The 15,404-nt window shown below is 38.5% G+C and overlaps 1 protein-coding gene across 4 annotated transcripts in view; it reads right to left on the bottom strand.

The window, feature by feature from the left end:
* Nucleotides 1-15,404, bottom strand: part of LOC137328055 (chromatin remodeling regulator CECR2-like) — a 53,900-nt gene that overhangs the window by 25,771 nt on the left and 12,725 nt on the right. For 3 of the 4 annotated variants that reach the window (XM_067994169.1, XM_067994168.1, XM_067994167.1), the window contains exons 2-6: nucleotides 9,454-9,548; nucleotides 6,236-6,419; nucleotides 3,525-3,682; nucleotides 1,396-1,527; nucleotides 577-677 (exon numbers count right to left, since the gene is read on the bottom strand). In XM_067994169.1, the coding sequence (XP_067850270.1) occupies nucleotides 577-677; nucleotides 1,396-1,527; nucleotides 3,525-3,682; nucleotides 6,236-6,419; nucleotides 9,454-9,548 (670 nt within the window). The remainder of the gene's footprint in view (nucleotides 1-576; nucleotides 678-1,395; nucleotides 1,528-3,524; nucleotides 3,683-6,235; nucleotides 6,420-9,453; nucleotides 9,549-15,404) is intronic. The other variant, XM_067994171.1, reaches the window with a different exon arrangement.

Consider the following 15,404-nt stretch of genomic DNA (forward strand, 5'->3'; position numbering starts at 1 on the left):
AAGCATGAACAGATTATTCTTCCCAACAGGCCCCTTTTCAAAAAGTGGCTAATTGCAAATGAGACAAAAATTGTTCAAGTTTGGTCAATGTCTGTTAGCTCACGTTAGCAACAAGAGATATTACATTCATGTGAATGTGATGCAAGGATGGTCACCACCTATTTTCAGGTGTTCAATATGTAACGGTAGAAGACATCACGCAATCTTTGCTTAATGTCCGTTGAAGGGAGTTAATAAGGCGACAAATTAGCATTGACTGATAATGCTACAACAAATTTCCCTCCTTCTTGTAAAGTTGGGTTGCAAATTAAGAACTTCTGTGGCATTATGACTTAAATTCTACTTAGGAAGACTTTGCCTCTGGAGTTAAAATATTGTACATTCTGTTTTGAAAAATTCTAATAGTATCAGTACTTAATGAAGTTGAAGTATGACGTAACATTGAACTGTTTCAGCCCCAATTTTAACCTACATTTAATTCTCAATTTACTGAACGTTATGTAGCTAATAAATTCCATAACCATCAATCTGTCATTAAGTTCTACCAACAGTTGCTATACCCTCATATGTTCTTACCATTATATCCCGCAGCATCATTCTCCTTCTGCACATTCGTTCCTTCATCAGAGGTTTCATCAATCATTCCGTTTCCCTTTTCAACTCTCTCAAACTTACCGCTGTTAAAATAGGATAATTGAACATTTAAAAGCTGTAACCAAAAGTACATTTTGGAGTATGGCTACACTGACACAATTATTAAACTTATCTGTGAAACCCTCACCATTTTACCTTCAACCTTCTAAGTGCACTTTCTGTGCCATGTGTCAATCCTTTGGCCAAAAGGATAAGACGACACAAGCTTGCACCTCGGTCATTATTCCCTTGTTCCCTACTCACTCTTGGGGAGGCAGGGAGGGTGGGAAGATCTCCTTTCCACATGGGGGTCATCATCTTAAGACAAAATTGAATCAGTGACCCATCACATTGGAAATCATGGGCCTGAAACACATCCTATGACAGTGCCTGGTAATGTTACATCAGCGTACTATGCAAACAAACAATCCAATATTTGAACAGTATGAAGAGAGTATGGGCTAGATTTTCCATCATTGAATATGAGTAAGAAAACTTAGGCCTATAATTGTGGTAACTTTATGCCAAAGAAATTAGAAAGGGAGGTTAAACAAAGTAATATTAAAAAGTGGTCATAATTATTTCTCTTTTAATTAGCACTATTCCCTTCAAGGTACAGTTCCACTTTAAATAGCCAGGAAAGCACATCACATAAATCGCACTTTGTTCTTTTAAAAACCCTGGCCTGTAGCACATTATAGACACTATGCTTCAAAGAAATTTGAATGAAACAGGATCGCTTGTTTACATGTTCTACTCTACCTTGTTTTAGATATACTACAACGAAGTTTCCACTTTTTCGTTTGTTTCTCGTCTTTGCCCTTTGTTGTAATATTTTTATGCAAGACTCTGGAATTTTTCTTTTTTCCTTCTTCCTTAAGTTTCTTTCCTTTCCTAGGAAGCAAATGTTATGTTGACAGATTTGAAACGCTTCACTGCAGAAAGCCAATACCATGAAATGTGAGGAAATTATGCTGCATTAATGTTTCAAGCTGTTACACATATTTATGATTATAACACTCACTTTTAGTGTACAAAGCATTGAGCACATTTTCTTCATTTAAGTAATTCAGGGGTAGGAGCAGGGACTAATGCCTCCATTATGTCCACGATGTGCATTTAGCACCAGGTCCAGACTCTGATTCCACATATGTGGTGCTGAGGGGTCAGGTTAATTATGTTGGCTATCCACACTGAAATTGGGCTGGGCAGGTGTACCCAATGTCGTCTTCACCCAATGCTTTGGAATTTTTATTCTGGCAGTTATGAGATAGCCAGTAAATCCTTATACTACAGACAGGATACATGTGGTAGTCTGGTCTGTACCTGATCTTCAGGAATTACAACCAAACTGATTCTCTGTAGTTATTTGTTGAGAGCGGTTTTATGAAAATAATGTGTAAAACCACATATAAATGTGTAGTGCAATGGGCTTCCATTTCCTATCCCACTCAAGCCCCAGAACGGCCTCAGTTAATGCAAAATGGTATATTTAACAGTTTGTCACAAGACTGATCTAAATTTTTAGATTCGTGATACAATGAGATTTTAAAATAAATGTTTAAAAATGAGAAAGTGGTGAAGTGGGGAGGGTTTTTTGAAGATGAAAGCCAAGGCCTAGAATACCACGATGGCCAAAAAGAACAAATGAGTAGACAAGGTAAATTAGAGCTTGAATAATACCAAGCATGAGTTTTTGAAAGAACGAAGACTGTCGGAGGAAGAAAAGACTGAGGGAGGTAGGGAGTTCCATTGTGTAGCGGTTTTGAGAGTGAGTTGCAGTAGGACACCATGCTGCATTTCCCATTCTAACCCAATCCCCCAATGGCTGCTTACTCCATTCCTAAATCCTCCTAACCTCTTCCTCAACATTCCCTTCCTCTCCCCCCTCCCTTTCTACTGTCTTCTCTTTCCCCTCGTTTCTTTCTCTCCCCTATCTCATCTCCTGTGCTCCTCCACCTGCCCTCCCCTCCCATCCACTCCCTACATTGTTTCTATTATCCCCCAACCCCTAATTCAGCTTAGTCTGAACAATTGAAATTGATCTCGAATACTCGTGTGCATTGCCACAGGGACTAACAATATATTAAAAATCTTGTGGCTAAACACTTCTTGTCAACATCATAAATTCCTATGTCCATGTTTATAGTGCAAACCAGTGGCAGGAGGGTGTAATTATAGAGTGACAAGTTTACATAGAAAGTTTCCATTAAAAATGTGGACATGGGAATTTATAATGTGAATTATAACATTAAGGATAGAAAATATGATTTTAAAATGTGTGTGGGGGGGGGGGCTGAATTACATCTGTGCACCCTGGTTTAACGATTCTCTTCCCCGCCTGCTAACCTTGCTTCACCTGAAAAATACACTTGGTCGTGATCTCCCTTGTGCAAAGCCGCAGGAGATTGATGCGAGAGAGAAAAGGGAAGAGAGAAAGAAAACAAGGAAGATTGAAGCCTAACGATGATACTGGGTTTTCCTCTTACTTTTGTTTAATGGCAAAGTCACAGCCCAGCAATATAATAATTTGTTTAATTTGTTTTCTTTTAATATTTAGAATACCACAAATTTCAACTAGAGCCATGGCAAACTATTAGCGTATATGGTTGTTGGTCTGAACCTGCCACAATTTTTATCCTTAGAATGGACTCATTATTCATCCGGTAGGGGGGGGGGGGGGGGGGAAGAAATCACAGAGAGCAACCCTTCAAGGAGTTTATATTCCCAAATCACGTGACCCTCTCCCATTCCTACATTGCATTTAAGAAACAGTATTAAACACAGAACAATCTCAAAAGCTTAACATTGTTTATCTATTCACAGCAGATTAGAGCCAGCCTTGTGCTAAAAAGCTTTAACCTCCAATTACAACACAGAATTTACATTACTTGTTATCATTCTTTGATGCTTTTTGTTTTGGTTCCTCCTTTGGCGGTGGTGGTGGAGGCAGCTCTTTGTACAGCCTGGTGCCATAGAAATACCAGTATCGTGCCCCGATGCTGTCCTCTCCAAGGGCCTCTACTCTTAAACTGTCCGCTTCAAGACCCTGAAACAAATCAATGTTATATGGTACTAAGAATTGGATTCAAAACCCTGCTTTGTAGCACTGTGCCTCAAGCCAATGTTTTTTGTTTCTATAATCACATCAACTAGAAATGTAAGCTCTCATTAAACTGATAACACTGTGTCCACAAAATAGGTGAACTGTGGAAAGAAAGTAGATATGTAAAGGTCATTGCAAATTGACAGTGTAAATTCTGCAGCTTTTTAGAACGATATAAAACTGGCCTAACAAATTCAGATCAATACAAAATTGGTTAACAATCCAACTTCTCTTTCCCATCTTCCAAAAACTGGAAACTAAAAATCTGAAATCTTTTCATTAGAACAGAAGATGGTTAAGAGGAGATCTGTTAGAGGTGTTATGAATTATGGGGTGGCGGGGGGGTTGATAAGGTAAACAAGGAAAAACTATTTTTACCGGTCAGTAAGTCGGTAACTAGAAGACATAAATTTAAGATAATCAAAGAAATGAAGGTAAAGGGTAGAATTTTTTTTTAATGCAGAGGGCTGTTAGAATTGAATGTTCTACCAGAGTGGAAACAGAATCCATAACTTTTAAAAGTGAAATGGATAAATATTTGAAAAAGAAAAAAAATTTTTTTTTAAAAACTTATAAACATGCCTAGATCCTCACTGTTTTATTTTAACCAAAATGTAGCTTTATGCTTTCAAAAGTTAAATGTCGCCAAAGAAAGCTGCAAGCATGTTGCAATTATGCTTGCTTGATCAACAAACATCAAGTAAGTAATTACTCAGTGGTAATTATATTAAAATAAAAGAAAAAGAATCATTACAGCACACCAGTAGTTTTCTTTTGGTTACATTTAGGTTTTGAAAGCCAGGCAAGTCCACAAAATTATCTTTTGGTAAAAGATCAGCCAGGATCTGGAACACAGTCTATTCCTGATACTTTAAAGTGGTTTTATGCTAAAAATTTCACTTATTCAATAATTTGAATTGAATAGTGGGAATTTAGCGCTAAAAATGAAATTACCAAATAATTTAAATTAAGAAACATTGATTAAAAGAAGTTCTTCCAATAGTGTCAAGGGATCTTTTACATTCATCTGAGAGGGCAGACGGGGTCTAGGTTTAACGTCTCATCCGAAAAATGGCACCTCCGATAGTGCAACACTCCCTCAGTACTGCACTGAAGTGTCAACCTAGATTATGCGCTCAAGTCTCTGGAGTGGGACTTGAACCCATGATCTTCTGACTTAGAGGCAAGTGCGCAATCTCAGCTGACAGCTGAAGGGAACAGAATTGGCAAAGTGAGACTTTGAAAGGGACCCGGGAGTGCTAACCGACTCACTACTTTCAATATCAAGACAATATGGAGAAGCAAATAAAAAACAAATCGAATGTTGGTTTACATAGCCAGGAATAGTGTTGTCTGAGTCTAGAGGTTATACTGAGGCTTTGTGATGCACTAATCAGACCTCACTTGGAAAAATATGTGCAGTTCTGCTTACCACAATTCAAAAGGAGCATACGCACAGTGGGAAGGGTGCGGGAAGAGCAACAAAAATAATCCCAGGTGTAAATGAGATGAAGTATGAAGTAAGATTAGAGTAGCTTGAACTCGACAGTCTAGAGGTAGAGGCTAACGGGCAACTTCATCAAGGTATATTAAGTATTAAATGGCATGGACAAGTTGAACCCAGAATATTATGTTGTCAGTCAAGTCAGTGGAACAAGAAGACATAAATTAAATTAGTGTAAAATAAATTTGAAACAGATCTCAGAAAAAAAAATTCAAAAGGGTGATAAATGTTTGGAATAATTTATTAGGTAGGATAGTGGAATCAGATATTAAGGAAGTTCAAGATGAAGTTGACTGCTGGGCTGACTGTGTTGAAATACTAGAGAGACAAGTTCAATAGGCCAGATGTCCTTCCTTGGCTGTGGATTTTTCTTATGTTCTCAACAGCACAGTTTTAAAAATAAAAGTATAAAACTATAACTTAATTATTCAGGTTAAACTTTATTTCAACAGCTGTTTTGTGTGTGTATTGAAAATGAGAACTCTCACTAATCCGGGAGGGCATTTACACTACATATGTAAATTCGATACAAGGAAATAGTGTAAATGTAGCCTAAATCTTGAGTTAGAACCTGACCAGATACCAGAGCAAAGTGCAGCAAGATTCCTTGGAGCAGGGATACTTACCCAGCTTTGGAGTTGGATTGGGCAGGGCAGCAACTCGAATTCACACTACACAAGTTTAGCAACCAGCAAAAACCACATTGCACCAACATCAAGCTTGTAGTGTAAATACACTCTACGATCCCCGTATGGTGGCACACTGAACTTGATGTGGCTGATCACTGAACCACACTGAGCTTGTGAATTTAAAATAAAATTGCTGGACTATAACTTGGTGTTGTAAAATTGTTTACACTGAACTTGTACATTTACAGGAATGTCAATATTTTAATTACAAAATGCAACATTGTTCCACTCTAATGTACATAGTTTAAACCCTTTGTACCATAACGTATGGAATAAACCAACAGAAGAAAAAAAATCCCTCACCTTTAGAAGGTCAAATACATCTGTGGCATCCAGACGGTAATCACAGAGTCTGTGCAAAATTTCTACAATTAATCGGGAAGAAAGAGCCCTAAATTGTATTCCCTGCAGTGGGTTTTCCTTCCCCTCTTCGAGTTCCCATCGATGCCGTATGATGTCTTCAAGGTACATGTGGAAATTCTCTATGCTGATGAGACAAACAAAGTACTCATAAGTGGTCTACTCGTGCATTCAACTCAGAAATGAACAAAGTATCTTTGTTGATGCCACCTCCCATCCTACAAAGCTCGATTTACTAAATACTGTGCCTAGAGTTTTTGTAGCAATCTGAGTCAAATAATTCTGCAATTGTAATGACATTTGCTTGAATTTCTCGAGAGTTATTTGATGCTATTCTGGAGATCGAGAGGACACATGCTCTAGATCTGATAGTGAAGGGAAAACATACCACTCAGAGGCTTCAGGCTAAACAAAACTTGGCTTCAAAAGACATTGATGCACTGGAGAAGATCTTATATGTGCCAACTGCACAGATGTTCAAGTTTTAGATCCAAAACCTTAATAACAAGATTAAGAAACAGAGGGAAAACCTTTAGCATCAAAATCAGTGTGTGTTAATTAAATGGCACACACTGTTGACATCAGCACAGGAAGTGCTCGGAAGAATTAGTTCACTGATCTTGTTATTTCAACTGTATATCAATTTAACTTCATCACAGCTTCTCCCACCCAGTTCTCTCAGTGAGGCCAGCAAGTTAAAACAAGACATGAGTGTGGTATGGTGTATTGTATTCTGAGAGAATGTTAAGCTTTTTAAAAGGCAATTCTCCCATATTAATTTAGTGTGGCTCTTTCATTTGCGATGCTGATCACGTCTGCAGAGATTCATGCCCAACCTCAAAAACTGGTGGCCATGTCACCCAAAACAGCTGAAACGTGTTTGTATTTATAGAAGTTTGTATTACGTGGCTACAACTACAGAATTAAAAAGGTAGAAATACTGCAATAACTCTAGACTGGATTGTAAATGCTGTGGTTTAGAGTATAGGTGCAATCGTTTCAACTCAAGTACCCAAACTGGAACACCCCTAACTATAAGAGTACAAAAAGTCCTCCCCCACAGTATTTTGCTGAAACTGTCAACAAAATGTGCCCTGCTACAACGACTATGTAAAAGGAATGCAGCCTTGTGAGAGCTGTTGCAAAGTTACAGCATATTATCTGTTTATTTTCTGACATGGAACATAGTGCCATCGGGAAAATTAGATCTCAGACAGCGAAGCCAATTTTCCAGAGTGAGTTTTCAGTTTAGAATGTTTGGTGCAGGAACACAAAAAACATAATTTGACACAGTTGTTGAAAGTGCAAAGATTTTGAAACATATCAACAACACCACAGTAAGTTGATCAAGTGTTCTGAGACTTTTCATAATTCATTTTCATCAGAAGACAGAGAAAGCTTTAGAAACATCAGTGATAGCATGGGTCATGACACATTACGCTGCAGTCCAATTAAGATCATCTTTAATTCTTGCCTGCGTTTTCTACGACAAGGGTATTGTTGCACATAGGAAATCAGTGCCCACACCACTCCACATTTAGCGGTTACGTGTGGATTTTTTTAATGACGATGACATGGATGAGATATTTGTTTTTCTAGAGATGAGGCAGTTTACCAAACACTGTAAGCCAGGACTGACAAAACTCAATTATCAGTTGGTCTCAACTGTCAGTTTCCCCACAGTGCGGTGAATTAAGATGCAGATAGTGTCCAGGAGCAGCTGGACTCGAGTCTGAGCCAAAGATTCCCTGCTGTGGTGAGCTGACCTCAGTTAGGCAGCCACTCTCCTGTGGGAGGGAGGAAATATCAAAAGAGGAAAAGTAGACATGTCACACATACCCAAAGTTACACTGAACGGACTAGAGGGGTTGCTTTCCTGCCTCCTCAGAGGGGGCAGAATAAAGCTGCCCTTCAGACTACGCAGTGGGATAATAGGTATAAATGCTTAATGCATTTGCCTGAAATTTTTCTTTCTGCTATTTCAGCAGAGGTATTAACCCATTCATGTTAAATGAGTTAACAGCTCCATTAAAATAGCGGGGAAAGGAACATCAAACATATTAAAGCAATTATCCACAACATAGTTTCTGGGTTGTTATGTTTGAATTTCATAGGACAGCAGTGAAAATTCCAAGTAGTCATCAACAGACTCAATTAAAACAAACAGATTTTAATGCAGACATATAAATACGGTACTGAGCTATAGTTTGGAATTAGCTGTTATGTACTGATTTGTAGTTTATAATGTACATCCTCCACTTTCTTTTCCACTGGAACTTAAGAGTTGCAATTAATTGCTGTACTCCATTAGATCTGCAAAAATCAGAACAAGTTTTACTTTCACTGTAGTAAACATCTGCTCAACTAGCACTGGGAAACAAGGTCAGAATCATAACAACCCAGAAAGTGAATATGGAGACAGTTCAACAGCTGTGTGCCGAATAAACAAAGCATCAAGTGAGTTACCAGCAGCATCAGGAGCACGAGCACATTACATCACTCCTAATATAGTATTCTGTGTATCACTCTTAAAATTACAATTTAAAATGTAATTATTATTGCTCTAATGACAAAATATGAAGTAGAGTGGTTCGTGATATTATTGCTTAAATTTATCTCACCAAAAATATTTCTATGTCTGTCAAGGAGATTAAAAATATAAGATGCTGTAGGATGGGGAGCAACACAACAAATAGTTCTACAACAGTTTGAGACAATCAGATGATAAAACCATAGTTATAATTATATTAGAGTGTTTAGGATTACACACTGCAGAAACACTGCCTTTTGCCACTCATTCAAAAACTGAAAAGACGTGTGAAGTCAGATAACAAAAAGTTTGGATTTGAGATTTCATAATGAAAACTTAATTTGTGAGAACAAGCTTTCTCACAAACAGTATTCCAACCATGTCATCTTCTGCAATATACAAGAGTTTACTTTAAGATTACTGGGTTGTATTCTTCAAACTTTCTTTAGTGAACAAACACCACATAGGCAACAAATTGATGCACAACAGTATGGATAGTCTGCAACGTGAAACCTCACTTTTACCAAACTAGCAGTAATTAGCTCAATTATTCCAATATGAAGTACAAAATGAACAAATTAAAATGCACGTGCATTAATAAACAGTACTCCGGTCCAGCTACACTGCTTACCTAATATCTTTGCGTTGATAGCATCCTCGAAGCAGTTTGGAAACTAAGTCCTCTAAGAAATCCCAGTTATTGACCAGCAACGCATCTTCGAATTCCTGGAACAATACACATGTAAGAATTAAAATTCTGATCACTGAATCTTTTTTATTTTCATCAGAAGTCAATTTCATCCATGACTAGTATTATAGTAAGTTACAGCACATGAGGCGGCCATTCGGCCCATTGTGCCTGTGCTGGCTCTTTGAAAGAGCTATCCAATTAGTCCCTTTCCCCAGCTCTTTTCCTGTAGCCCTGTAAATTTTTTCCCTTACAATATTGATCCAATTTCCTTTTGAAAGTTATTTTGAATCTGCTTCTACCACCCTTCAGGCAGTGCATTCCAGATCAGAACAACTCTTTGCATTAAAAAAATGTTTCCTCATGTCGCCTCTGGTTCTTTGGCCAATCACAAATTGAAAAATATTTCAGGTAACTGGACAAATAGTCCAAATATAAACCATTATGTCTTACTGGCTGGTAAGAAGTTCTCTTAATCTCTTTCCCCCTCCCTTCTGTGGCAAGGATTGAAAAGTCAAGATCTGCTCAAACCGCTTGGTAAAGAAATCCTGAATTTTCATTGCCACCTTCAGTTTTCAGAAACCAGATTTCTGCATCCCTAAAATGGCTCTTAAACATCATTAATATTTGTGAATCGTTAAACAGCAGCAAGGTATTCACTTATCCGTAATGACAGTTGTTCATCAATATTCTGGACAATCACATGGCACTATTTTGAAAAGTAGGAGTTCTCCCTGGTGTCCTGTCCAATAGTTTAACACGCAACTAACACCTAAAAACAGATTATCTGGCCATTATCAATCACATTGCTGTTTGTGGGAGCTTGCTGTCTGCAAATTGACTGCCATGTTTGCTACATTACAACAGTGACCACACTTCAAAAGTACTTCATTGGTTGTAAAGTGCTATGGGACATCCTGAGATCGTGAAAGGTGCTATATAAATGCAAGTTTTTTTTTTCTTTTCCTCTTTCAAATACTGCAATGATATGGGAATATACAGAGATATAATCTGTTAACTACAACACTTAATAACCAAATTTGGAATCGTGTGTGGGGGAACAACGTTTCGGGCCAAGAGCTCAGCCTGGATTCTTCAATAGCAGCAAACTTGCACAGCAAACCGAACATCACCTGGAAAAAAGTATTTTATTTTACACTCTCATTTATAAAGTAGCACATTTATGAAATATTTACATAAAAGGCAAGTGCACACAGTGTAGCCACTAGAATAAATGACATTTCACAACTTTAAATAATGTTTTTGTGAAAACTATGAATCTTGGAATTGGGGAAGTATTTCTGACTGATATCTGAACATAGCTGTATGGTCGCTATGGAGAAATATCGTGGACTTGAAGCTTACAAATGGGGGTAGGGAGGGGGTAATCCACTTGAAAGTGAAGCAGATCAAATGGAAAAATAAAAAATTGTATTTAGCTACAGAGTAAAGAATGATTCCTTCGAATGGACTCCCTCCATTTGTAAGCTTCAAGTCCACGGTATCCCTACATAAATATCACTTGTCACACTAGGCTGCTGGCCTGAAACTTTCTCTTCCCCTCCCTCAACCACAATTCCAAGTTGTTTTGGTTTTCAGAGAGTTTCTGGAAAATGTAAATTCTCAGTGGCTACACTGCGTGCTCACCTTTTAACTTTTGTGTAAATATAGCACGTTCATGTAGGAGACATGAGTTTTATCTTTGATCATAACTCCAGTATTTTAAATAAAAATGTAAAATCAATAGATCAGCCACCACTGCCCCCCCTCCGCCCCCCCCCCATCCATGCTAAGTGAGATGTGAAAGCCACCAATTGAATGATGTCAGTGACACCATCTGTTAGCATCTATGTTGCCAGGTAACTGAAAAACTTGCCAAGACACAAGTTTCATCACAGTGGTTGAGTGTTCTGGGCTGACACAAAAGCCCCATTTGACACCAATGTATGATCAACATATGCGCTGAATTTAGTCATATCAAAGCAATAGCAGGAACAGCGGAAAAACAAAATCCAAACTCCTACCCAGCCATTTCATTTGATCTCAAGGTACAGACACTCCTAACAAGCAGTGATTGAACTGAAAGCTCACAGCTCACCAGAGAAGCTCTGTTGATTTTTTGTGAACTGTTTTCCTGCTAAAAGTTCTTGTCCAGAGTATTCTAATGACGAATAAGCAGATTTTACTGCACCATTGTTTAAATGCACTGATTCTTCTGGTCGGAGTGATGTGGCACATTCTTTCCATACAAACAGGAAGCTTAACTTCGGATTTAGGCAACTTAAATTATCAGCAAATATACTGCCGGAAATACTAGTTTGATCTGCAGACTCCATTGGCAACTAAAACAGGGCTATTCCTACAAATGCATTTATCACTGAGTTAAAATGTTAATCATTTTTTTAACAAAACTTCAACTAGTATGACTGCTATTAAAATGGTACCAGTGCCAACATTGTAATGTTGTGCAATTTCCTTCTTGTGTAGTACTCTTGCAGTATTTGATGTGCATTTAGGCCACACCACATAAATTCATAAAAAAGGCATGGCTTACGTAGTATCATAGTATGTTACAGCACAGAAGGAGGCCATTCAGCCTATTGTGCCTGTGCCAGCTCTTTGAAAGAGCTAACCAATTAGGCTCACTCCCCTGCTCTTTCCCCATAGCCCTGTAAATATTTTCCCTTCAAGTATTTATCCAATTCTCTTGAAAGTTACTATTGCATCTGCTCCCACCACCCTTTCAGGCAGTACATTCCAGATCATAACTCGCTGCGTAAAAAAATGTTTCCTCATGTCGCCTCTGATTCTTTTGCCAATCACCTTAAATCTGTGTCCTCTAGTTATCGACCCTTCTGCCACTGGAAGCAGTTTCTCCTTATTTACTCTTAAAACCCTTCATGATTTGGAACACTTCTAACAAATTTCCTCTTAACCTTCTCTGTTCTAAGGAGAACAGCCCCAGCTTCTCCAGTCTCTCCACATAACTGAAGTTCCTCATCCCTGTTACCATTCTAGTAAATCTCCTCTGTACCCTCTCTAAGGTCTTGACATCCTTCCTAAAGTGTGGTGCTCAGAATTGAACACACTACTCCAGCTGAGACCTAACCAGTGATTTATAAAGGTTTTGCATAATTTCCTTGCTTTTGTACTCTATGCCTCTATTTATAAAGCCAAGGATCCCTTATGCCTTTTTAACAGCCTTTTCAACTTGTCCTGACACCTTCAAAGATTTGTATACATACACCCCCAAGTCTCTCTGATCCTGTACCCCCCTTTAAAATTGTACCATTTAGTTTATATTGCCTCTCCTCATTCTTTCTACCAAAATGTTTGACTTCACACTTCTCTGCATTACATTTGATCTGCCATGTGTCTGCCCATTTCATAAGTCTGTCTATGTCCTCCTGAAGTCTGTTACTATCCTCCATATTGTTTACCACATTCCCAAGTTTCGTGTCAGCTGCAAATTTGAAATTATACCCTGTATACCCCTGTCCAGGTCATTAATATTTATCAAAAAGAGCAATGGTCCTAAATACCAACCCCTAGGGAACACCACTGCATACTTCCCTCCAGTCTGAAAAATAATCATTCACCACCAGTCTCTGCTTTCGAGAGTGTTAACCCGGAAATTCTTCATTTTAATTTGATCTCGCTTCCACCAACAACGACAGACCTGTAACCACCAAGAATTCACCTTAAGTACTTTGCAGCTCAAAACGCTTTCTGCAAAGTCTCAGTTTAGAAGAACAAACATTAATAATTATGCTGCCGGGCATATTTCCACGGTTAATGAAAACTTGACATTGCCATTTCACTTGAGAAATCCTAGCGACAACATTACAGTATTATCTTATACCACCTGTGGCCTTTGTTCACTCATAATACAGCACCCCCCCATAGAGAATACTGCCGTCACCCTTCATCAAGCTCCTGCTCATGTGAACTACTCTCGTACATGTGGTCTCTAAACTAGTGATGTATACATCGCACAAGTAGCACCTGCATCATGCAAATATACACATCATCACTTCCCCTTCCAAAATCTGTCAAAAACAATGATGCAATTGTGATGATACAAAGCAAATTAAATCCTGATTTCCCCCCATACTAAGACACCTAATCTTAACCTGTAGATTTCCAACTAGACACAGGTGCACGTCCCCCAGACCTCAATATAGTACGCAGTCTCCAAATGGCACTGTAAACTAGCCAAATTTCAAGCTATTTAAAAATAATAGACACCTGGGTTAGGACTTTTGTGGAAAATACTGCCACAACAGCTGAAACATCCTTATTGACTGGAACCTGAAACACTTCAAAGTTATGCAGCCTGATGAGCACCACTCAGCAGTTCAATCTCCATAAACCACTAGTCTCCAATGGCCATTTTAAACTCAATCTTACAGAACAGGAGCCCATTCGGTCCATCGTGTCTGTGCCGGCTCTTTGAAAGAGCTGTCCAACTCTCTTGCTCTTCCCCATAGCCCTGCAATTTTTTTGTTTTTCAAGTATATATCCAATTCCCTTTTGAAAATTACTATTGAATCCACCCTTTTAGGCGTTGCATCCCAGTTCATCATAACTCACTGCGTTGAAATTTCTCATCTACCCTCTGGCCCTTTTGCCAATTATCTTACATCTGTGTCCTCTGGTTACCAATCCACCTGCCACTGGAAAGGTTTCTCCTTATTTATTCTATCTACCATATCCAATGTGCGCAAATTGGCTGCCGTGTATCCTACATTACAAAAGTGAAAACTTCAAAAGTACTTAGTTGGCTGTAAAGCACTTTGGGACATCCCGAGGTTGTGAAAGGTTGTGCAGGTCTTTCTTTCTATCAAAACCCCATATAATTTTGAACACTTCTATTAAATCTCCCCATAACCTTCTCCCATCTTCTCAAGTCTCTCCACATAACTAAGGGATATGGGCCAAAGGCAGGTATATGGAGTTAGATCACAGATCAGCCATGATCTTATCAAATGGCGGAGCAGGCACGAGGGGCTGAATGGCCTACTCCTGTTCCTATGTTCCTAAGTCCCTCATCCCTGCCATCATTCTGCTAAATCTCCTCCACACCCTTTCCAAGGTCAAACTGTTGTTAGAACAGTGGTATCAGTACTTATGCCTGCAGCATTTGGGATTTAATAATTCCAAAGTCACCCAAAGGTTTGTTTTCCCCATAGATCACTGCTCTCCACTGTATATCACGCATCTGAAAAAAAGCTCTCTAAACCACCATCTCTGAACACCATCAGGACTTTGCCCTCTGATTACTTATTATTTTACAGCAAAAAGCTCAGAACCGTTATAATTATATAAATGTGGCACATAAAGGAGCTATATTATCCTGCAATTATAAAATACATAATATATGCACAATCTGTAAACAGAAACTGTTAGTTGTAAAGACTATGCTGACTCAGGCATTCAACATAAAGGCAGCGGCAATTGTTCTGAATAGATTCAGAGATTTTTAAAAACATAATTCAGGTGAACATTATGACAGACCAAATAGCCACTGCCAAGCTGAATAAGCCCCATCTTTATAGTAGTTTTTGTTTTGCAAGATAGGCATTAAACAAACACATCTGCTGACCCCAATGGCACTTGCACAGCACTCTACTATTACAGAAAAACTGAAGTCATTATAAAGGTCAATTTTAGACATAACCCTGAAGTAGAATATGGTAGTATAGTTCTAGACTAGTAACCCAGAGGTCATGAGTTCAAATCTCATCGAATCATAAGACTGCATTCAATAAAATCTGGTAATCTGTGGACATCCAAATACAAAGGAATCTAAATAATGTAATGTCTGTATAAAAGGAGGGATTTTAATTTCCAAGCCATTCAGTGGTCCAATGGTGAGTCATCTGGTATTGAGG

This window comes from Heptranchias perlo, chromosome 12 (genome assembly GCF_035084215.1).
Source record: "Heptranchias perlo isolate sHepPer1 chromosome 12, sHepPer1.hap1, whole genome shotgun sequence".
NCBI classification, from domain to species: Eukaryota; Metazoa; Chordata; class Chondrichthyes; order Hexanchiformes; family Hexanchidae; genus Heptranchias; species Heptranchias perlo.